Source organism: Sylvia atricapilla, chromosome 1 (genome assembly GCF_009819655.1).
Source record: "Sylvia atricapilla isolate bSylAtr1 chromosome 1, bSylAtr1.pri, whole genome shotgun sequence".
Lineage (NCBI taxonomy): Eukaryota > Metazoa > Chordata > Aves > Passeriformes > Sylviidae > Sylvia > Sylvia atricapilla.
In genome coordinates this window covers 16,778,410-16,801,272 of record NC_089140.1, presented here as the reverse complement: position 1 = coordinate 16,801,272, position 22,863 = coordinate 16,778,410, and the positions used below count along the sequence as shown (strand labels likewise).

Below are 22,863 nucleotides of genomic sequence, written 5' to 3'. Positions count from 1 at the left end.
AGGGCTGCTTTGGATGGGAACAGCCACTGCTCTGATGATAGCTTCCCCTCATTCTTCCAGGTGTGTCTGCTCAGCTGACCAGCACTCGCCTCCGTCGGAACACCTCCGTGGGCACCCCGTTCTGGATGGCTCCAGAGGTCTGGTTTCAAAACATTTTGTCACTGGTACTCGAGCTGCTCTATTCTGCATTTCTGCTCTGTGTCTTTCTTCCTGGTCCTTTCACCAGATGAAACAGTAATATCCTTTAAAAAGTGTTTTAAACCTTTCTGTCTTACACGTTTGCAAGAATTAAGTTAAAATGAGGTTGATTTTTGAAATTACAAGATTAGAGACAGGGAGCAAGATACTGAAATGCTTACTAAAATGTTGAAGGTTATAGAATATATGGAATCAACTATTGATACTTTCCAGCCTTTCAAGCTCTGAAACTACAGATATATCCCATGGATGGAGGGAGTCCAGCGTTTGTTTTTTGACTTCCACACCTGGAAAGTTTTAAATACTATATATCCATACTTGCTGCAGCAAGAAATGGAAAAGGTTATTATGAATTAAGAAGATGCACTATGATTCTGTGGAGATTTTTCCAGACTGAAATTGAAGCATATAAAGATGCATTTTATGCTGAGACAGGAAAAATATTTCCGTATAAATATGCCTTATTTACTTAGAGTATTGGTGTTCACACAAACACATGAAAGTATATCTGTTTATAGCGCATGAAACTACTCTGTTTGTACATATTTATTTTCATCAACACATTCTGTTCATACACAGAGGTCTAGCCATATAACTAATGGCATACATGTTTAGATCTGCAGTTAATGGGATGACAAATTCTAGATTCATCCAGCGTTATGGATGAGCTGAAATGTAATGAAGGTAAATACTTCGCTGTGATCTAATGAACTTTTTCCAGATCCACATGATCAGAATTGACTGATTTTATTGAATAAGGACACAGTTAGAGATAGTGAATTCAGCTTCTGCATTCCTGATTGTTTCACTTCAGAAAGAGAGCAGTATAGTTACAATAATCACTTAGCAGGAATAATCCATATAAAGAGTTGTAGGGTTGCTGAGTTTCCTTCTGCTTCCTCTGTTGTGGGATGCAGTTTATCACCTTTGGCTGAAAAAGCCATGGATTTGTACCTGTTCTTCTAATCAGAAAACATCTGGTCAGAGACTGTGGTGTTCATGGACACTTGCTTTCTCTAGTTTAAACATTGGAGATTTTTTGGCAATTGGATGTATGCTTTAGCTTTCAAAATGTGTGCCTATCTGTTTATTTAACTGAATATTCTGTAAGAGATTCCTCCAACTGTGGGTGTGCTCTCAAATGTGGACATTTAACCATCCCAGTCTGTTATTCCAACAGGTGATTGCCTGTGAGCAGCAGCTAGACAGCTCCTATGATGCTAGATGTGATGCATGGTCACTGGGTATTACTGCAATAGAGTTGGGAGATGGAGATCCACCCCTTGCTGATTTGCACCCCATGAGGGCACTCTTCAAAATACCAAGGTAATATTTTGATGTATTTATTTGTTGACGGGTTAGAATGAACCTTTTCCTAAACTATTGATTTCTTCAAACTTAGACCATATAGGTTTGCGGACTTTCTTTGTATTACCTATACTAGGAGATAGATTAAAAATACTTTGCCCATCTGTATTTTCTGCAGGCTCTGCTTTAACCGTGTTTGCTCATTGAGAAATTCAGAGCTGACTGTAGCTGCATTTGAGAATAAATCACAGGGCCTTCTCCTGAGCGAGCTCTGCCACATGAACACAGGATTTACTTGGCTCTCGTATATTGTGTTACAAAGAATGACACATGACAGGAATACAGAGTCTGAATATGCCACTATGGTGAACAGGTCCCATATTTGTCTTCAGGAGTTATCTTCTATCCTTTGAAGCAAAGGTTGTTCCCTCATTCAGCTTTTCATTAGCATGTAATGCTTCTGGCAGTTCCAATGTTGTTGTCCGTGGGCAGTGCAAATAGCAATTTCTTTTGTGTTTTTTTGCTTTGAAGCTGAAAATATAGGTACCCGAAGTGCCACTTACAGTATTTCAAAGAACATCAATCTCCAATTCTGTAGGTAATAATCATACAGTAGTAGTTTGTGGATTTTACCCTAAGAACAGGAGCAATACCACAACAGTTGAGCACACATAACATATGTAAGTGCTTACGAGGCACCCAAATTAGTTTAAATTACCTATAGGTTTAAGAAATCTTGGCTGACTTGGCACTTAAACAGAGTATGAATGCTCTTCCTACCTTTGCTTGCTATGGAAAAAGCAGTTGCGAACTATTGTGGTCAGTCACTGCAGCTAGGACTTTAAAAAAGCTTCTGGCTTATAGTCTTACAAGTACTGGGCACCTTTCTGCCCTGGAGCAAATATGAGATCAGTAACCTTTCATTCCATTAAGTAAAACCTGAGATGGGTAGAGTAAACATTAAGCAGCACCTAAAGAAAAGCAGTTATGGTTGATTGAAAAGAGACAGGAAGTCACCTCCTCTATTGGCTGGTCATTCCTTTTGTCTTCATGACCATATTCAGTGAAAATGGCATCTCTGAATGGAAGAAAGACCATTTCAACTAAATTAACACCTAGAGTAAACAGCTCTAACAATAGAAAAGAAAGCAGTATATCCATTTAGAGTAGATCTGTATTTAGACCTTCACTTCTGATTGTCTTCTGATGAGTGAGGAATAATTAATAAAGAACCAATTCCTTTGGACACTTTATTCAGCAAGTTGATTAATTCAGTCCTTCTGAGAAAACTAAAAATAGAATTTCTTTTTAAAATTTCTCCTAAGAAAGTATATTGTTTCAGGCTTGAAAAAAGAACTTGCCATTACAAGTGAATAGTGATTAATGGGTTGTTAGTTTAATTTCCTTTTATTGATTTGATTGAAAAAATCACAGTGATTCTTAGCTAAACTTGTTAGATCATCTCAATGCTATTTCTCCTTATTAGTTATGTAAAGTAGGAGAACCAGTGAGGCATTGCATCATCTACCCATGCTCCTTTTACCAGTGGAAATCAATATCTTTTTTCGGTGGCCTTCTAAAACTCATTACTCAGCCTGCTTTCACACATTGTTTTTGTCAAGTGAGGAGCTTATTAACTTATCACCACACTGACCTTTGCAGGAATCCTCCTCCAACGCTACAGCAGCCTGAACTGTGGTCACCTGAATTCAATGACTTCATTAACAAGTGAGTAACAACTGAGACCACTCCGGTTGAATATGGAATGTGTAAATGTCATGTGTAAAATATATTTTGTGGAAAGGTGTTGCAACTAATATTCTTCCTTAAAAGGCTAGTTTGTAAATCCAGTTTGACTTCCAGGTGAGGTTCTGTATTTAAAACATTTCAACAGCCTTGACATTTTTTAAGTTAAAGAATTTTTAGTTTTAAGACGCAATAATTTAACTTTTTGGACTCATCAATTTTGTGAAGTCATATCAGGATTTTTTTTATTAAGATGAATGTATTTATTATGGAGGTATAAATGAATGAACTCCAGACTAGAATTTCAAAATTTAACTGTGAATCCTCGATGATCATATGTTTTTTTCTGCCAGCACAGGTGCTTGACTAAAGATTATGAGAAGCGTCCAACAGTATCTACTCTTTTGCAGCATGATTTTATTAAGCAAATTGAAGGAAAAGAGAACGTGCTACAAAGGCAACTCATGGAATTTATTGATGTTCATCAACAAATGGGAGTCACTGAAAAGGCAAGGTAAAAGTAGCTAAAAAGTAGACAAGCTCATCAATCTTGATACTTCCACTGTTTGAGAATGACTAGCACTCAGAGTTATAGCACCTTATAACTTTAGCTGGCAAAAAATTAGAATGCTTAATATTTGGGGTCCCCTGTACAACCAATGAAAGGAGAGAGACATCATGATTCACATGTGGGATGAAACAATCTTTAGAACTGTCTCTCCTTTCTTCTATGACTCAAGACATAATCTTAGACCCTAGGTTTTAGAAAGCTAAGGTTTGGTGAAATTAATATTTGGCATTCTTTTACATTTGCATGGTCAGCTAATGTTTAGTTTGAGCAAGTGTGCTAAAAGTAGCTAGTCAGATTCCTGCATCCTGAATTGGATGTTTCTGACTGGAACAAGTGATAGTCCTAGCAGACTATGTTTTGCAAACTTCAAATCTTATGCTTTCTTGAATAGATACTTTCTTTATTCCACTAGTATCTAAGTGATATTTATTCTGAACAAATCACTTAACACCTGATGGCTTTTATTTAAAATACTTGAAAATGTCGTGGCTCAGTTTTACAATTGAAAAACTCCACACAGTACAATCATGTATCAGATGTGAAATGTTGTAGATTAGTATTTTAGTACTACTGGTGTGACTGCTCCTGCTTCAAGGAAAAGCATAATTCTTTTTTTTTTTTTTTTTTTTTAAGGAACATGGAATTTAAAAGACATTTTTGCATTGTCATCCAGGTGGAAAAAGCTTGTTAAAATCTGCCTTATTTCCTTTCACACATTTTCACACATTTATAGTAACAATATATACAGCAGTCTTCAGTTCTGGTTCTGGAGAATTTTCTATTTACTCTATGTTTGAAGATAATAGTAAAAATATATTACTAAATAATTATGATATTGAAGGTTTTTCAACTTTAACTCGATAGGTGAGGAGTAGTGCTTTCTCTTTTATGACATCTCAGTATAAAACTATGCATTTGGCTCTAAATTTAAGATTCAGCCTGGATTTATACACTCTATATATTGCACACTTGACATTTGCTTAATCCAGAAAGATTCTTGAATTCAAATAAGCTTATTAGATGTCTGTGCTGAGCACTAAACCAGCAACATAATCCAGACTTTAAATAGCATTTATTTATAAAACACAGGGAAATTATATGTGGTAAAATAAATCCAAACCACTAGGTTATATGAATTGAAATACAGTTAATAGTTGTGATATCAGTCCTTTTAAAGCCTAAATAATTTTGGAAAAAATTCAAGCCTCCAGTCAATTAGATATTGTGACTTTTTTAATCCATTTTAGAGAACTCACGTTTGTTTTCATATTCCTTTTTTTCCAAATCCTTTATTTTTTTTTTCATGTAAACTCTGCCTAAAGCAAACCACATGAACTTTTTTTGCTTTCTCTACAATACAAACATAAAGAAAGTGGCCCAATTATCATGTGCATAGAGCAGTCAAGTGGCACAAGAACTGGATGATCTACTGGTATTTTCTCTGTCCTGTTTAGACTGTGTTTTATAAGCTGATGGCTCTTCATGAGAACTAGAATTTAAGGGAATATATTGCTATGTCATGAAGTTACCTATGCTTTTATAGTTGATCAATTATAACTTTTATGTCAAATTTCCCAAAGGAAAACAGAATTTTCTATTTCGAAATAATAATAACAATAATAATATCTTATCCAAAGCTGTGCAAAAATTGTACTTTTTAATTCAGAATGTAATTTTAATGACATGGTTAAACTGAGCATAGCCCATATTTAGCATGAGCATAACCAATTTAGCAGTTTAAAATATAAGCAAGTAGTATTTCCAACCTAAATGTTTCTGTGATTGTGGAATTTTGTGAAATATGCTGTAAGACTGACTACAGAACAGCATTTGTGTTTTTTTCTGCTGTGAAAGTAAGAGATTATACAAAGATCTTTAAATTCAGTAGTCATGCTTTTTTAAAAGTCTTTTATTACTAATCATATGTATCTTCTGACCTTTAATCTGCACAAAGCAAATGGTGTTAAAAGCAGTGTCTGTACAGAAGTACCATGTAAATCTGATTTAGAGTCAAGACATAGGCTGTATAGTGGCAAGTCCCCTGGAAGAGCTGCTCTTTTCTTGTTCATGCTATTCTGGCACTCTTTTTACACTGATGTGTTAGGGTCCTACTGTGAAATTTCTGAACTTGCACCAGTTTGCTGGCAACTTTCCTTGTAAAATTTCTTCCTGATCTTTAGCTTACACTCTCTGAGTCCCTAATTTGAAGGAATAAGTCTCCTCCTTGACAATGGGAGGGACAGTGGGAGGCAGGTGATTTAAGGGATTAAAGATCTTTTTCTTCCACTGAGAGAAGAAATTCTGCTACCTGTATTGTGTTGTATAAATGGGCATTGGAATATAAAGTCAATAAATTTGGTAATGTTGAGTTAAAGCTGAAAGTTAGAAATTCAGTTATCTTCTCTGTATGTGTTTACTCTCCTCATCAAATTTTACTTCATTAGTTGCAGTTTTGTATTTCAAAAGAAAAAAAAAATAATAGCTGAGGTTCAGCCACTAGGTTTTATTGTCTGCACTATTTCTGTTTTCACTCAAAATTAAGTCACCTTTCTTAGCCCATTGGGCTGAGGTGTAATTTGGTTCTGACTGTTTTCTTCAGCAGCAGTCTGTTGATGTGCTTGTGATCTTACCTCGCTGTTTGCTGAATGTGCAGTTGATGCAGTTCAAAAGGAAAATCTCATAACATTATTTCACATTCTCAGGGTTTTTTTGCAGAGGGCTTTACTCTCAGATCCCATCTTTGTGCACTCTGTGTGCTCAGGAAGGATGTGTAATCTCTAAGCACAGAGTGGAGCCACCCTGAAGTCTCTCCCATTGGCACCATTGTTCCTGAGGTTCTCATTTTCATTTTCTAACACTGAGGAGTCACTGAGTCATGAGGGCCCTCAGAACATTCCCAGTGTTGTTATTCTAGTGAAGAGGAGCCAAGGTTTAGGTTCTGCATTATACTGCATCCTCTCAAGAGATGGAAAGAAGAGAAACAAGAGGAGGAGAGCCCACGAAACACCTGACTAACCAGAAAAATCTCAATTAACACTGATAAAACTTTAAATGGCAATATGCCACAGCCTGGCTCCAGATATAATCGAAGTGATAGAAGATAATAGTAGTTTTTCAGTAGCCTTTGAGCTGTGTTCTATCACTGGAATATCTTGTGCTACTGAAGACTCAAAAAAGCATGAATACTAGCAATGAACTTCATTAAAAATGCCACTTTTTTACTTTGAGCAAATGCATTACATTCTTCTCTAAAATCATCATTTTTTTTATGTTTAAAATATCTATTTACAACTTAACTTTTCCTAGATCAGAACTCAGGCTGAAATGACAATGGGAATAGTAGGAGATAATATCCCTTGATATGTTAACATTTTCCCATAACATCCTGACTGTAACATCTTTAAAATCTGCTGCTGGGAATGACATATGAGCTATAAATCAAATATGCTATATGAGATATACTATATGGGATAAATTCAGGTTAGAGAAGAGGTGAAGCAGACAAGATTGCATACTAAGTGCAATTAATTTTGGTGGGTTTTTTTGTGAGAAGAGTCAATTTTAGGACAGGGGCCCTGAGCTTGACAAAGGCTTTCAGTATAGCAGTGTAGCTGTTAAAATTTATAATTAGTGATGAAAATAGTTATTAAAAATGAGCACTGCAGCATATACCCCAAAACAGTTCTAAAAATATACTTCTTCCTAGGCCAAAAGAGGGAAAAAATCCCTGCATTGTAAAGAATTTTACTCTGCACAGAAATAGCTGTCTTTGAAACAACCTTCAGAACTGTCGCATCTACACCTGACAGTCAGGCTTATAAGACTTTTATCTTGAATTGTTTGGCTGTCTTCTTCTTGACTGCTTTTACAATAATCTCTGTAGAAATATGCAATGATTAGTACATTGTGTATTTCCCGGGAATTGTGAGTCATTCCAGAATGAGCTGTACATATGAGGGATATTCAGTGCACCTAGATTTCAGCAAATTACTCTGGTCCCAGATTAAGAGTCATCTTTATATACTCTCTGAATAATTATGGGAAAGAGACCTACTGCAAAATGATGCAAAGTTTTGGATGAGCTGAAATATTTTTTTAGGAGTTTGTCCTCTTATATTTGCCATAGAGGGTTTGTACTGAAATCAGTAACACAACACCAAACAGTTGTTCTTTTTAACTGTTTGGAAAGGCCAAGAAGATCATTTCTTAGAAGTTCATGCACAACATGCAGAAAGGTGGTTGTTAATTTATTGACCCCGATTAAAAGCTTCCTTTTGTGACTTTCCCTGATTGCACAGCCTTGTGTCACCCATTTTCTGGGTGCTCACTGTATCCCAGCCTCTCTGACTCATCCTGCCAGTGGAAAGCAGCTGACAGCAATCCCTCAAGCTCAGCTCTGCAGGGCAGGCTGTAGGAGAGGGTGGGAGATCACCATATTGGCTTGACAAAGACAGTATGAGAAGCAGTACAAGATAGTACACACATTCCAGTGCTGTCTTGGTCAAGGCCTCCAGATGACATCTGGATGGGAGTAGTGGCTTAAATGGGAGGCTTTGGCGTTCCAGTTCAATCTTTGATTCCTTTATTCTTGCTCTCCTGGAACTCAGTCTGGGCTTCGTAATACCAAGTGTGTGTTTCTGCATTGAGGACACTCCTACATAGGCTGGCTGTGCTGCAAACTTCTCTCAGACTGTAGAAGCAATAGGGAGTTCTGGGAGCAAAGACAGATAGAATAAGCAGATGTCCAGTCCCATTGCTAATACACATCTCTGTATCTGAATAATGTTCTTCTATATAACACAATGGACAACAGCAGTGCCTGAATGAAGAAAGGAGGAGGGAAATGTTCTTCCTGCATTCAGAACTCCTCAGGAGAAATGCTCTGCAAGTGATACTTTACTGTTCTGCCAGTCTACTTGCTCAGCAACTCATTTCTCCTGAAGGTGGGACATTTCATACCCATGGAGCTTCTCCTTTATTGTCTCAATGTGGCTGTGAGCGCAGTGTGTGGGCCTGACTCATGGCAAACTAATCCCAAAGAGTCCTTTTAGAGGTCTCCTTTTGCTCAGTTAAGAATGCATACTTCCCCCTGAAATTTGTCAGGGATACAGCTGTTTCTTGAGGCTGTTGTGAAGGAATAATAATCTGCTTTGTTTTCAAGTCCTGGAAAAGCAGCACAAGTTTTGTCAAACAGATTGTGCAGAGTTGGGCACAGGACACTTCTGAATCAAAAGCCCCATAGCTCTGCAGAGCAACAGTGTGCTCTCAGAAACATTGCATAAGCTGCAGCACAGCTCCCTGAGACTGCAGCCTGTAGTCTCAGTGCTGTCAATCATTTAAATACAGAGGCGAGCACAGGTTTTTCTGCTAAGCATTGTGCAGATGCAGCTGGAGGCTTATTTCTGAAGTCTTACACTTTCTGAAGTCAGGTACAGATTCTTCATAGATAGCAGACTGTAGTTTTATTTAAGCAGATTTCACAAGATGTATCTGTGAAGAAAAGATTTTGATTTTAAGTATGAATTAATAGTGCAATTGCCTCCAGAGAAATAGGATCACCAGTAATGACAGACGTTTGTCTGTGTTGCTTCTTTGTCATTTTACTGCTGTTTGTAACTGCTGGGAAGTGTACAGCCATTTCCACCTTCACCTTACAAAAACTTCATTATTTTTAGTTTCTTCTTTACACTCAGACTAAGGCCAGCCCTTTTCCTGTCACTTCTTAGTCTGTAGATGATTCTCCAACCAGTTTAGGCAGAGAGTTCAGCAGGGCATCATGAGTCACACTTTCCTTTTCATGGTATTTTTGGAACTATCAGAAATCTTTAAAATACATTCTGACAATTTGAAGAAGAAAAGCTGTGGTTGCCTCATTTTGATTTAACTGAATCTTGAAAGATAAATGGGGGAGGGGAGCACTGGCGTGAAAGAGAATGCACAGAAACAATGCTGCCTTGACTTATTTTCTTGTCCTTACTGCATTGATGTTTCTGCCCTTTAGCTGCCTGAATTGCTTGTTGGGCATGCTTGTAAAATCCAATGCCCCCAATGTATTTTTGTGCAGAACAGAGATACGTGGTTATTTCAGTTCATAATGTCTATGTGCATGATCTTAATGAAACTTCAGCACTGATGTCAACAGCACTGATGTGGATGTTTTTCAAGTGGTTGGAATGAAGCAGTATAACTGCCCTTGAGGGGTCTGTGCCCTTTGACAGCAAAGTGGAAAAATATTGTGTTCTGCAAATCTGCCACTCTCATGTACTCTGGAGAACGGAGAATATAATCTGGTCCAACAAGCACTAGTGTTCTCATAATGTCAGCTGAAGTGGATTACAGGAGGATCGATTTTATGTAATTAAACTTCCCTGGCATACACAGAGATCTGTGTTCTTAAAAGAAAAAAAAAAAAATAGAAAAAGAAAGGTATCCATGACTGGAGCATTCTTCTCCTGTCCTGCAAGGCAATTGTTAGTTTCTTACATTAAATGAAAAATGGTATTGAAACTAATCCTGGGAAATACCACTCTCTCACTGATATCCAGTAATGTTTAAGGATCTAACATAATAAGAAAAATGTGTTCTGTGTGGAACAGTTCTACCAGAAATGGAGAGCAAAGCTTGACAGATGCTTTTTCTAGGGTCTTTCTTCAGCAATGGAAAAAATAGAAGAGTAGAGCTTAACGTAGTCCTGCAATTCCCACATCTTTCCCTTGTGTACATATTGATAGCTCTCTCTCAAAGTCACGCTGATATTAAATACATCCTCTGGACACAAAATGACCTTCATACAGGTACAAAGGAGAAATAATTTCAGCTGTCCAAATTTAATTTTTTTCAAATGAAACTTTTAAAAAGAGGTATAAATAGGAGTGTGAATTATAGAGGGGTTGGGTTTCTATTGAGGGCATAAGATATTGTCTTCACCTCTGACTTTGGATTCAGTAATGTCCTTTAGCTGCTAAATGCAAATCAAACAGCAGCAGATTATGCAAGGATGATGAATTAATTTAAATCTGAATATTACCATGTCTTCTTTAATACAACCTGAGGTTCCATGCTCCCAAAAATTGTCTCATATTGTTATTGCAAGGACAGTACTATCAGGACAACTCTCGTGGTAAAACTGGATTCCAAAGGAAAGGAAAGAATAGATGAAACCTAGGATAATGTAGATCCTATCAATCCTTTGGTTCATTGTGCTGCCTGGTCACTTACCCTCCTCACTGGATACTGTGCTGCATTTTTTGCAGAGAAACTGTGAAACTGTGGTCGCTCTTGCAAGGAATTCTTACATGTTTATGTCTTGATATTAACGTTGCAGAATTACTCAGCTATGGGTGTGAAGCTCCTGCCTTTGCATTGTGGACCATTAAAAAACTCCAGTGGTAGCTGGCACCTGTGTAAAGGAGGAAGAAACTGGCACAAGGATGAGGACAGGCCATTCTGTCATCCTCAGGGAATGATTGTTAGAGACAAGAGAAATTGTCTCTAACAAGTGGTAGATGAAGTGCACTCCTGTCTGGATCATCCAGCTTGTGATTGCACTTACAGTTTGGGAGGGCATCATTTGCCCCTTTCTTCCAGTTCCGTTTCAGTCCTGGCAGATAGTTATTGCACTAAATTTGTGCCTGCTTGAGTTTCTGCACGTACATCCCTCTCCAGTGCATGGCCAGCATGACCTGAAGCAGCACTCATGAACTAGGTGATGTTCATGGAACACGTACAGCCCATTAAATATCAGTAAATTGATGGGTGTTTAGCTTTCCCCATCAGTGTGGTGTTCAGTCACTCTCTAACTTTCTTGGTGTGACTACACTCTTTTTTCTGTGATCTGTTCACTATATATCAAAATTCTTGCCTGTGTAGAAAACACCTATGCCATATATCCAAATATCACAACTATCACAACAAAGGATTTACCTGGTCTTATCTGGGATCAAGGTAAAGAGTGAGTGCCTCATACAACAGTTTCCTGACTGTCTCAGTTTACCCAGGTAAATGTTCCTTGTGTTTGAGAGGTGCCTTCCCACCAGTGGCATCAAGGGGAGTGAGGTCATATCAGGAGATCAGATTTACTTAATAGTTTCTCTGTGTTTGTGCCTTATTACACATCTGAGCTTGATTTAGTTTGTGAACTCTGCTGTTTCTTATTCAGTTTCTCTTTCCCTGATTTTCCCTCATCTCATAGAACAAGTATAACTAATATGAATTGTAAACCTTGCATTTTCTGCTGTGTTTGCTCTATTTAGCAAAGTCTTTACTCTTGGATAAAGAATGATCCAAGTCTCTGGGAAATTTTCTTGCTAATTAAAATAAGACTGCATGGAATTGGGTTTATGATTTGATTGAAGGAGAAAAGAAATATAACTTTAAGACAAATTTAAAGTTAAACTTGAAGTTTAACCCTGATAAGAAAGATATTTGAAATTTTGGGGGTTTTTTATGTATGACTTTTTTTCCTAGCGAGTCCAAGAGAACTTGGTCAAGATGTATTTCACTTACCCCAGTGGTTCTGTAGCACTTTGCTCTATAGTTTGTTCATCTCAGCCAGACTTTAAAGCACTCTCATAACTAAGGTAGAAATGTTTCCATCCTGAGTGCTTTGTCTGAGTCATCTTTACTGTGCTATTTCATCATAAACCCCTGGTTTTGTCCTATGCATAACTTTTAGCAGGATCTTTTTGAATGTTGGTGTTAGAATTTCACTGTTACATGCTTTATAAATATGTTCTTTTTTTTTTACTTCTGTTGCCAAGCTCCAGTCTTGAAGCTGATGTAGGGGTGTGATCTAAGCAGGGATCTATAGAGTGACAAAGTTCTTCATGGCAGCAGTTCTAGGATCAAATCATGGCTTTTGAACTGTCAGGTAGAGGTGTGCTGTACCAAGATCTTGGCTCCAATCCTGCTATTCAAACATTTGTGTGTTTAAATTCAGAACAATGGGAAGCTGGAATGTTTTGACCTTCGAGATGGTTGCAGATGTGAGACCTGCTTTGTGTTTCCTAATGTCAGGATATTCTCTCTCTTTCTTTTCTAGATTTGAACGTATTCACACAAAGAAAGGGAACTACAGTAAGTCACTAGTTTCAAACCAAGAAGAGGTTGATGATTTAGCAACCTTGGAGGTACTGGATGAGGTGAGAACCTCTTTTTTCATGTTTTCCTGAAGAGGAGTAATCACATATTAAATCACAATGGTGTGCTGTTGATTTTCAAATTCAACTGTATTATCACACTTCAGTTGTCTAAGTGTACAATGACATTTCACTACTTCATGCCAAATGTTTTGAACAAGATTTACTGTTTTAGAAAGGTTCCAACTCAAAGCTAAAACAGTCTCTGGAATTACAGCTGTAGACCAAACAGTATTGTAATACCATTGACTAAACAGGATTTATATAACTGGATTTTATTACAGCTAAGTATCCAGTTTGCAGTGGTGTGTTAATCTGAAATTGGTCTAGGTCCAAGACCTTCTATCCTTATTCCTTGAACACTAGGAGTTTTCTTAAACTATCCTCTCCCAGCTCACCATACTCTCCCAGACTGGATTTTCACTGACTTATTTTGGTGTGGAAACACATGAGGGTCAATTTATGTCAGCTGAGCTCTCATCTGTCAATGCCTGCTGGTGTACCTTTGGCCAAATTACTGATACAAATACCACTGGTTTTTCAAAATTCAAACATTAGTCCACTAGGTGCAGGGAAACATGGCATAAGGGAGGGAGGAAGTCTGATGTGTTTATGCTTTAAGCTTCACAGCATAGAGCATAAAGAAGAAAGAAGAATCAGGCTGCAGCACATTATCTGCAGGTCTTAGAGGCCATCAGTGGTTGTAAACAAACTGTCATTCTTCATCTTCTAGGCTGTGCATAGATTATAATTCACATTCTCTTATCTGTAAAACTTCTCTGATATATTATATCTTTGTCAGTCCAGTATACTCCATGTGGCACTTGAGCTGGTAAATTGTGTAATGCTGACGGCTCACAGAACATCTTCCATCTTCCCAACAGCTTTGTTACAGTAGCTTGATGTTCACTTAATTGTAATTAAGCTAACCCAAACTTCATCTACTGGACAAAGTTCAGGTTTAAGCATTTTTTTAGTATTGGGAAGAGTAAGACTGTTGAGGGGGGGTTGTCTTTTACAATGATACATATAAACAATCCAAGCTAAAGAGATTTTATTGCACAAAAAACCCAGACTAACTGGAGTATATCCCATCTCCTCAGAGGTGGAGCATTCTCATGGAAGTCCTCAAGAAACCTCTGTCTAAATGCATCATTTGACTATGTGGTGTTATTAAATCAAATCCAATTTAAAACTACTTTCACATATGAGTGGCAGCTTCTCAGAACTGTATTCTTTCTTCCACTCAAATTTTTCTTCTGGTTTAGATTGCCCCATCATCAGAGCAAGACAAGAGACCTTCTATTGGTGCAAGAAGTAATTTCAAGAAGGGCAGAAGTTCCCTTAAAATAATTCTGCAATATGAATCTGGTTATGGCCAAAAGGAAAGAGAGCATGCAAAACAAAAATGTTTATCAAGGCAATGGCAAACCAAGATTTTCTCCTTATGTTTTCTCATGAAGGAAATATAACCTCTATATTAAAAGTTATCTATCTAGTTTTAAAGTTAATAATATCTATATTAAAAGTTTACTAGCTTTTAAGCATAGTAAACAGGACACAGTGTTCAACACTGTGAATAGATAGATAGATGAGGAAGGAAAGCAATTCCTTCTGTAGTCCTCTGCTGCCAGTTGGTCTGTTCTGGTGGGTATGGGGCCTAAATATTTTCACATGTACCTCAGATTAGTCTCAAGGCTGGTTTGAATTTCTTCATTCAGCTCTGTGGCCTGATTTGATTGGAAACATAACTAGGCACTTTATAAACCCAGCTGTGTAGGCAGAAGAAGCTGAGGGAAATTACATCAAGAAATTTGAATGCCGCTAATGGGCCCTTCTTTTTTCTTGGTTCAGGGGGAACTGGCTCTGCAGCAGCAAAGAACAATCACAGCAGAGACTGCTTGTTAATAGGGAAAGATGCCTCATTGTTTACATTAATGGGAACCAAGCAGTTGAACATCTGTGTTGTATCATAACTGAGAGTAATGTTAGAGCAGCTGTAATGGCAGTTATGGACTCAATCAAGTGGCTCTTGCTTGATAAGTTACATGAAACTGTAGTAGTAGAAATGTAGACAAGATTGTCTCATGGAAATGTCTGATGAACTGAATGAAAGCAGTACTTAACTCCTTTTTCTGCAGCCACTTGAGGGTCTGTAAGTATATATTGTTCAAATTGATACTGGACACAAAAAACTAGAAATGACAGTGTGTTTGAAAATATTGTTTGCTTTTGATCATGATCCATTGTACTTCTGAGCATAAATACCTTCCCTCCCCATCCTCACTCATTGAAACTATATAAATATTTTATACATTTTTGTAATATTCTTTTTTCCTCCATGTGATTCATTGTTCCTGTTCCTTCTCCATCAGAATACAGTAACAGAACAGTTGCAGAAGGGTTATGCCAAGGACCAGATCTACACATATGTTGGGGACATTCTCATCGCTGTCAACCCATTTCGGAACATAGACATTTATTCTTCACAGGTGTGAAAAATTTGGTTTTGTTATTTTAAGCTAGCACCAATTTCCACTAAAATATAAATATTTGTGTTAAATATAAAAAAAGACCATTCTTGAGATTTATTTTAGCTTACTCTGAAAAACAGAATTACTAGCAGAGATGTTCTTCAAGTGCATATTGACACACATTCTTAACACTTGCTGAATTTCAGCACAGAAATGAGAAACTCCAAAAGAATTTATTTCTAGTATCTTTATGTCTACAGTGTAGATCACGCACAGAGCAATCCTGTAGAACATTAACTTCTGTGAATCTGTCTCCCTATTATACAAAAGGGGAAAGATATTATAGTCAGATCATACAAAAATTTGGGGGTATTAATTATCAGATACTGCAGGTACTGAAAAGTTTTAACATATAAACATCATGCAGAGATACTAATAGGAAGGGAAACACAGATAAATTTAAATAAGTTTGGACTATGATGTCTGACTAAAGTAAATTTTCTCCTAATAAATTGAGTTTCATAGTGTAATCAGGGCTAAAATCATATAAAATTGCACTTCATTTCTTTAGCAGTTCTGATAGTCCTAAGAACATACAGATTCATGGTATAGTAAGTGCAGTTACAGCTCCCTCAGAAAACATCACTGCTGGAAACCTCAGCATGCTGTACACTAATCTAAAAATAAAACCAAACTTGAATTTTAAAAAAATGTTTTTAAAGGACAGTGATAATGTTTTCATTTTTCTTACACTTAGCATTCCAAACTGTACATTGGAGCCAAACGGACTGCCAACCCTCCTCACATTTTTGCTGTTGCTGACATAGGCTATCAGTCCATGGTGACATACAACTCTGATCAGGTACAGATGAGGTGTCTGATTACATCCTCTGCCAGGCTAAGAGGTGTTTGATGAGCTCAGTCTTGCTCTGTTCTCTGCAGTGCATTGTTATTTCTGGAGAAAGTGGAGCTGGCAAGACGCAGAGTGCCCATCTGCTGGTTCAGCAGCTCACTGTCCTGGGCAAGGTAAGTGGCAGAGGGGATTTCTCTGTAAGGCTTTGCCCTCCTGGGCCTAAAGGGCTGAACCTGTGGACGAGGATTTGGTTGTGGGATGAGACTGTTACACATTTCCAAAGAACGTTGGAACATGAAGCCAATCTGTCTACTCCTTCCTCCCTCCTGACCTAGGGTCACTTGAAAATATGCTGGTGTTTCCACAAGGAAAAGTACCTGCTGCAGTGAGGGCTGTGACTTAGTCAGATCCCTGTTTAATTGAGTATCTTCAGCTCACCCAAATAGTACCAAATAAAATCCTCTTCTAGCTTCTCATCCTTCCACAACCATGCCTTTTTTGCATGCCTCAGGAAAGATGAAAGCAAACTAATGGATTGGTAGGGTGCAGTGGAGCAGTAAGCAGATGCTAAGGATCCTTAAAGCAGATTTGCCATCTCAGAACCACATAAATTCATTGGTAGTGTTGTTATCATTATTAGTGTTCTCTCTTCCAGACAACCTTAGTTCTGAAGATTGCTATATTCTGTCATTTCATTTATATGCCTTTCTCTCCATGTAATTCCCATGGGAATGGCTGCTCTGATCATGTTACATTTCACAATATCAATGAGAAGATTAAAGAAACACCTAAAAGCGTAGGTATTTGAATAATAGCTCATAATTTGAAGCAGTATCTTTTTCATATCCAGGCTAATAACAGGACTCTGCAGGAGAAGATTCTCCAGGTGAACAACCTTGTAGAAGCATTTGGGAATGCAGGCACCATCATCAATGACAATTCAAGCAGATTTGGAAAATACTTGGAAATGAAATTCACATGTGGTGGCACTGTAGTAGGAGCTCAGATTTCAGAGTACCTCCTTGAAAAATCCAGAGTTGTCCACCAGGCAGTGTAAGTACGAAAATTGTATTTGCCCTAATTTGAGGGTTACAGAGTAGGCCTATGATGCAGGAAATCACTGGTTCAAAAAACAAAGATGAATAAGGTGCCTGGAATTTTTTTCCTGAAAGTTGTACATGAATAGCTTATAAATCTGTAAGCTAGCTGAAAACTACTTCAGATTTCTTTTTCCTTGCCCCCTGGGTTATTTAAACAAATCTTGTAAATATGCCCATGTGACATTTAAGAATGTGCAAAGGCTTAAAAACTTTCTAATAGTTCAGGTATACATTTCTTTGTGGGATTTTGGAGTACTGTGTTAAGTATATCACTTGGATTTACTTCCTCTGAATTTCTTCTAGTGATGTAGCTTGTTTCTTTGTTTGCTCCTTTTCCATTTTGGAACATCTAGTAGGATTTGTTTATAGACAGTTAAGGGTCATAGATCCCTGCCAAGAAGGACTTGGGGGTAGATGAGAGGCTGGACATGACCCATCCACATGTACTCACAGCCCAGAAAGCCAAACATGTCCTGGGCTGCATTGAAAGCAGGGTGAGGAACAGGTCGAGGGGGGAAATTTGCCCCTCTGCCCTGTTCTGGTAAGACCCCACCTACCCTGCTGCTTCCAGCTCTAGGGTCCCCTCTACAGGAAACATGTGGACCTGTTGGAGAAATTCCAGAGAAGGCCATCAAGATCAGAGGGACGATGCAGCTCTCCTGTAAGGAATGGCCAAGAAAATTGGGATTGTTCGGCCTGGAGAAAGAAGGCTTTGGGATGACCAAACTGCTGCCTTCCACATAAAGGGAGCCTGCAAGAGAGATGGACAGAGACTTTTTGCAAGAATGTGTAGTGACAGGACATGGGGCAATGGATTTAAACTGAGAGAGAGTAGGTTTAGATTAGATATTAGGAAGAAATTCTTTACTGTGAGGGTGTTGAGGCACTGGCACAGGTTGCCCAGAGAAGCTGTGGTTGCCCCATCCCTGGAAGTGTTTAAGCCAGGCTGGATGGGGCTGAACAACCCAGTCTAGTCAAATGTGTCTCTTGATAGGGAAGTTGAAACTAGATGATCCTTAATGTCCCTCCCTAACCAAGACATTCTATGGTTCTAATGGTGCCCCTGAGACATACACCTAAGCTCATGCACACAGCAGGGGTTTGAACACAATTACTTTTTGCCATTCAGTAGTGGCTGACTTGGGCATCTCAGGGCTTAGTCCCGGTTGCAAATCTTTACCTAGTTCTTTCTCATAAGGAGCACAGGAACCTCTATCCAAGGTTTGGGCATCTAGCTTCTAGGCAAAGCATGCCAAGCCATAAGGCCCTTTTGCTGAATGTCTGCTTCTTGGTTCAGGGCTGAAGGACACAGCAGAACTACTGCATTCAGTGAACTGAGACTGTATACCTCTCCCACAGTTAGAAGGGTTTTTTTAAATTACTGGAGTTAAGCAGCCCATTCAGTGTGGGTGGGTGAGCAGTGTGCAAGATCTCACACAGCATCTACCAATTGCATCAAGGGCAGAGCACCACTGAGCTGCTTTAGCATCGAGCAGTCACCCTGGCAGTGTCAGGACAAACACACAATGGCATGAAAAGGGTGTTCACAGGAAGTTCTGTCATAAGGCTTCTTTCAGAGTCTTCTGTCAGTTTGTGTGAATCTTGCCTGTTATTAAAATAACATTTATTAATAGTATACATGTCATCGGTAAATGTAGCATGGTTATATTACTAAATCAGTTTGTTGTTTCTGTTGTTTCAGAGGAGAGAAAAATTTCCATATTTTTTATTATATTTATGCTGGTCTCGCAGAAAAGAAAAAACTGGCACATTATAAACTGCCAGAATATAGACCTCCCAGGTAATGCAGTTTATTTTTGCATAAATTGATTACTAAGAGACGTGGTGTTGAATTCTCAGCCTCATTTACATTCTAACTCTGTATCCATCAACTCTTTCAGATATCTGCAAAATGATCATTTCAGAATAGTGCAAGATTTCATGAACAATAGCTTTTATAAGTCTCAGTTTGAATTAATAGAACAGTGCTTCAAAGTCATAGGTTTTACTCTGGAGGTGAGTGCTGATAACCCTTTTCTTTTGTTAACTTTACCAACTACCTCAGGAAAAATGTATATAAAGCATTCAAATCTCCCTTGTTATTTTCTTCCTTGTGTTTATGTTTTAGGATCTTGCACGGTCAACTTACTCTTGTATAATAGCATTTAATTTTTTAAGGTTTCAATGCATTGATAAACCAATAAAATGGTGTTAGTCAACAAGACTTTGAAATTAGTGAACACAGCACAGCTGAGTAATTGGGTGGGGGTGAGATTTTAAAAAAATTACTGCATAGAAAATTATGTTGTAACTGTTTATTAGCCAATATTTCTAGGCCTGTGAATATAAGCCTCATCTCAGTTTTAAGAGGAAGTCCATGGTAATAGTTCTAAAAATTCATTGATCTGAGTATTGATGAACTCAATACATTTTCACAACTCTAGGGATAAAGTTGAATGAAGTTCTTAAATTTCTTTGTAGATGAATCTCGTCACTAAACATTAACTGAACCCATTTTTTCTTTATGATCTCATATCATTGCTCAGCTAGCTGTTAAACCTGTCTACTCAGTCTGTCTTTGGTAGAATTAAGATGAAAAAGGACTGGATTTATAAAGGAAAGAAATCCCATCCTATGACCTAGTTTTACCTTAGAAGAAGTGGTGCATCACAGGGATCATTTATCTCTGACTTTATTTATAAACAATACAAAATAGTAGAGGTATGATCCATACAATATCTGTGAAATATAGCACTAGAGCTGCAGAATGGATGACTGTTTTAATTTTTCTGACAAAACTGTATGTGATAAGGAGCTTTTCACAGAAAATTGCTCACTTCAGTTGACTATTTCTGACTTCCCTCAATGTAAATATTTGAAATAGCTAGCAGAACAGATTTATTCACCTATTTTGTTCCTCCATAGTCACTTCACATTAGGTTGTAGTAGCAGTGGTATTCACAGTCTCTTTCTCCTCTACATGTTATTCACAACTGCATTTAGTAATATCACACCTGTACTACCACATCCTTTCACTTGTGCTTTGACCTTTCCAGAAGCAGCATGAAAGGACATTCATGGTTCAGCACTGATAGCAGTTTTGTCACAGCACCAGAGACCTTGATAAGTTCTAATTTAAAGCATGAAAAGCATCAAGTCTGTTTTCAGTTTCCAGTTCTTTTGTTCACTTGGACGGGTAGAAACAATAATCCTGATCATCCAAAAGAGGCCTTCCATACACATTGGAGATGCAGTTAGAACCAGGTCACTGGCTGCATTGTGCAGCTGTAGCATGGATCTTCACTTGATTAACTCAGCAAGCCACTAGGAGCTGAATCTGTGAAGAATTATGTACCTGTAGAACCCCGCAGTTTCAGAAGCAGGCTGAGTGCCACAGGCAATCTGCTTGTGGCTACTGGTGAGCCCCAGCCATGTCAGCCTGCCTTGCATCCTCCCCAAGGTGAATTAGCCTCTCTGAGGCTGTGCTTGCAGCAGTGAAGGGTCGTCTTCCCCCAGCTGAGCTTCTGATATCAGACACATGTGCAAAGACAATTTTTCTTCAGTAAAAGAAATACCCCATAGGAAGGACATTGAATTCCTTTCTTAAGTTCACTTTTTACTAATGCAGCCTTAAGCTTTGACATTCATCCCAGTGCGCAGAGGAACTTCTATATAAGCATGTTTAATGTTTTATTAGCAGAAAGTCATGGACAGAAAAAAAATCTTCAGTTAAAATTGAGACCTAAGCAAAGCTTTATTTCTTTGAAATTTGCTTTTAACTGACTGACAGGTTTTAAAAGTAACTACTCCAGTATTCCCTGTCTTAAAATCACACTGTTTTATTTCAGGCTGCGCAGCAAAATTAGTAAGAAACGACTGCCTGAGGGGTACAATAATTATGCTGTATGAGACAGATCAAGCCAGATTACAAACACACTGGAAAAGGGCAGAAAAATGTCAGCAGCAATACATATTGTACAGCATGGTGGCAGAAGTTAAGCTGTCTGTTTCTTTGCATTTTAACTGTGTCCCTAAGCTTAAAAGAAAAATGAGTGTTTAATCCTAAGTAAACTGTGTGCCAATTATCCCCAGCATTGTTTTTTGGAGTGAGCTTATCCAGTTTGTCTTGCTGTCACTGGAATCACTATTATTAACTGCTAGATTAACTTCAGAAAGTGTTGAAAACAAGCTCAAGTATTCTAGAGCAATTAGAGATTTTGTCTGAGTAAATGATGCCTGACATGTTACCAGCAAACTATTGAATAATATAAATGAAATGCTGTGCAATTATAAAAAGTTCATTGTTATAAAATACCAATCAGATTTGCAAAACTGCTTCTTATATAACTACTACAAAAGTTTTCAACCTGCAATTTATAAAACACATTATATTCCTGTATGCCTCAAAAAATTACATTGTCACAGACTCCTAGTCTGGTTTACAGGTACACCTACCATTTTCTGAGTCAAAAATACTCAGATCATCAGGTATAATGATAAACATTCACCATTCAGATGAAAATTTGCTGTTAAAATCTAAGTCCAACCTGCAATAAAAGCATTCTTTTCCGAATTCCAAATATTATTTGGAATTTATGTATTCATGCATAGGTTCTTAATTTACTGTATATATCACTTCACTGTCCAGAGTAGTAACAGCCTTTTTCAAGACAGAGTCCCTTTCCACAGAAGCACAGAATTAACCAGGTTGGAAAAAACCTTTGAGATCATCAAGTCCCACCTATGACCTAACACCACCTTATCAACTAAACCATGGCAGAACCTCCTAAATAATTTGAAATCTAAATTTGTTTAAGCAAAGTCCATATTAAGAGGCTTTGGTGAGTTCCTAAGTGACATTTTGAAGAGTAAAGTGCTTTGCCAAATCAGAAATGTGAGGCCTCACTCTTCTCCCAGTGAAACTTTTTCTGATGGCATTGGTGGGAGATCATATAGACTTGTTTGAAGTACCTTTGTTTCCATGATCCGAGAAACATAAATGTATGTTTTTTTATATGTCTGTTGATCTAGGTATTAAATCTTTAGACACTTTTGCACCTGCAGATACAGTGAAAGGTAGATATAAATAACCTCTGAATTCTGTGTAAGAGGGTGTGCACACCACTGTTTTTGCTTTTCCTACTTTGTGTCACTTCTGTCCAATCAACAGCTATGGAGGAGAGGTTAGGCTATGGTTTGTCCTGCCCCGCTTGACTGTCTTACTCTTGAAAGACTTTCCTAAGTACAGAATAGGAATAATTGCTGAGAACAGGGCTCCTAAAACTAGTGGGCCTGTGGCAGACAGCGGGAAACAACACACATGCATGTGCCCATCGCACAAACATGGAAGCAAATTACCTGGCTATTAAGTATTGCTTTTTTTTTAATATACTTTTCAGGAACTTGGAAGTGTGTACAGTGTCCTGGCTGCCATTTTAAATGTGGGTAACATTGAATTTTCTGCAGTAGTATCTGA

At 37.9% G+C, this 22,863-nt stretch overlaps 2 protein-coding genes across 2 annotated transcripts in view; both read left to right on the top strand.

Moving 5' to 3' along the window:
* Positions 1–1,528, top strand: part of LOC136359391 (myosin-IIIa-like) — a 39,376-nt gene extending 37,848 nt beyond the window's left edge. Inside the window, exons 5-6 of the mRNA XM_066315996.1 lie at positions 61–137; positions 1,379–1,528. Of these exons, the coding sequence (XP_066172093.1) occupies positions 61–137; positions 1,379–1,528 (227 nt within the window). The remainder of the gene's footprint in view (positions 1–60; positions 138–1,378) is intronic.
* An 11,267-nt stretch (positions 1,529–12,795) lies between these two features.
* The window catches only part of LOC136372956 (myosin-IIIa-like), a 52,983-nt gene continuing 42,915 nt past the window's right edge, over positions 12,796–22,863 (top strand). Inside the window, exons 1-6 of the mRNA XM_066337859.1 lie at positions 12,796–12,807; positions 15,336–15,452; positions 16,192–16,296; positions 16,377–16,460; positions 17,138–17,340; positions 19,289–19,403. Of these exons, the coding sequence (XP_066193956.1) occupies positions 12,796–12,807; positions 15,336–15,452; positions 16,192–16,296; positions 16,377–16,460; positions 17,138–17,340; positions 19,289–19,403 (636 nt within the window). The remainder of the gene's footprint in view (positions 12,808–15,335; positions 15,453–16,191; positions 16,297–16,376; positions 16,461–17,137; positions 17,341–19,288; positions 19,404–22,863) is intronic.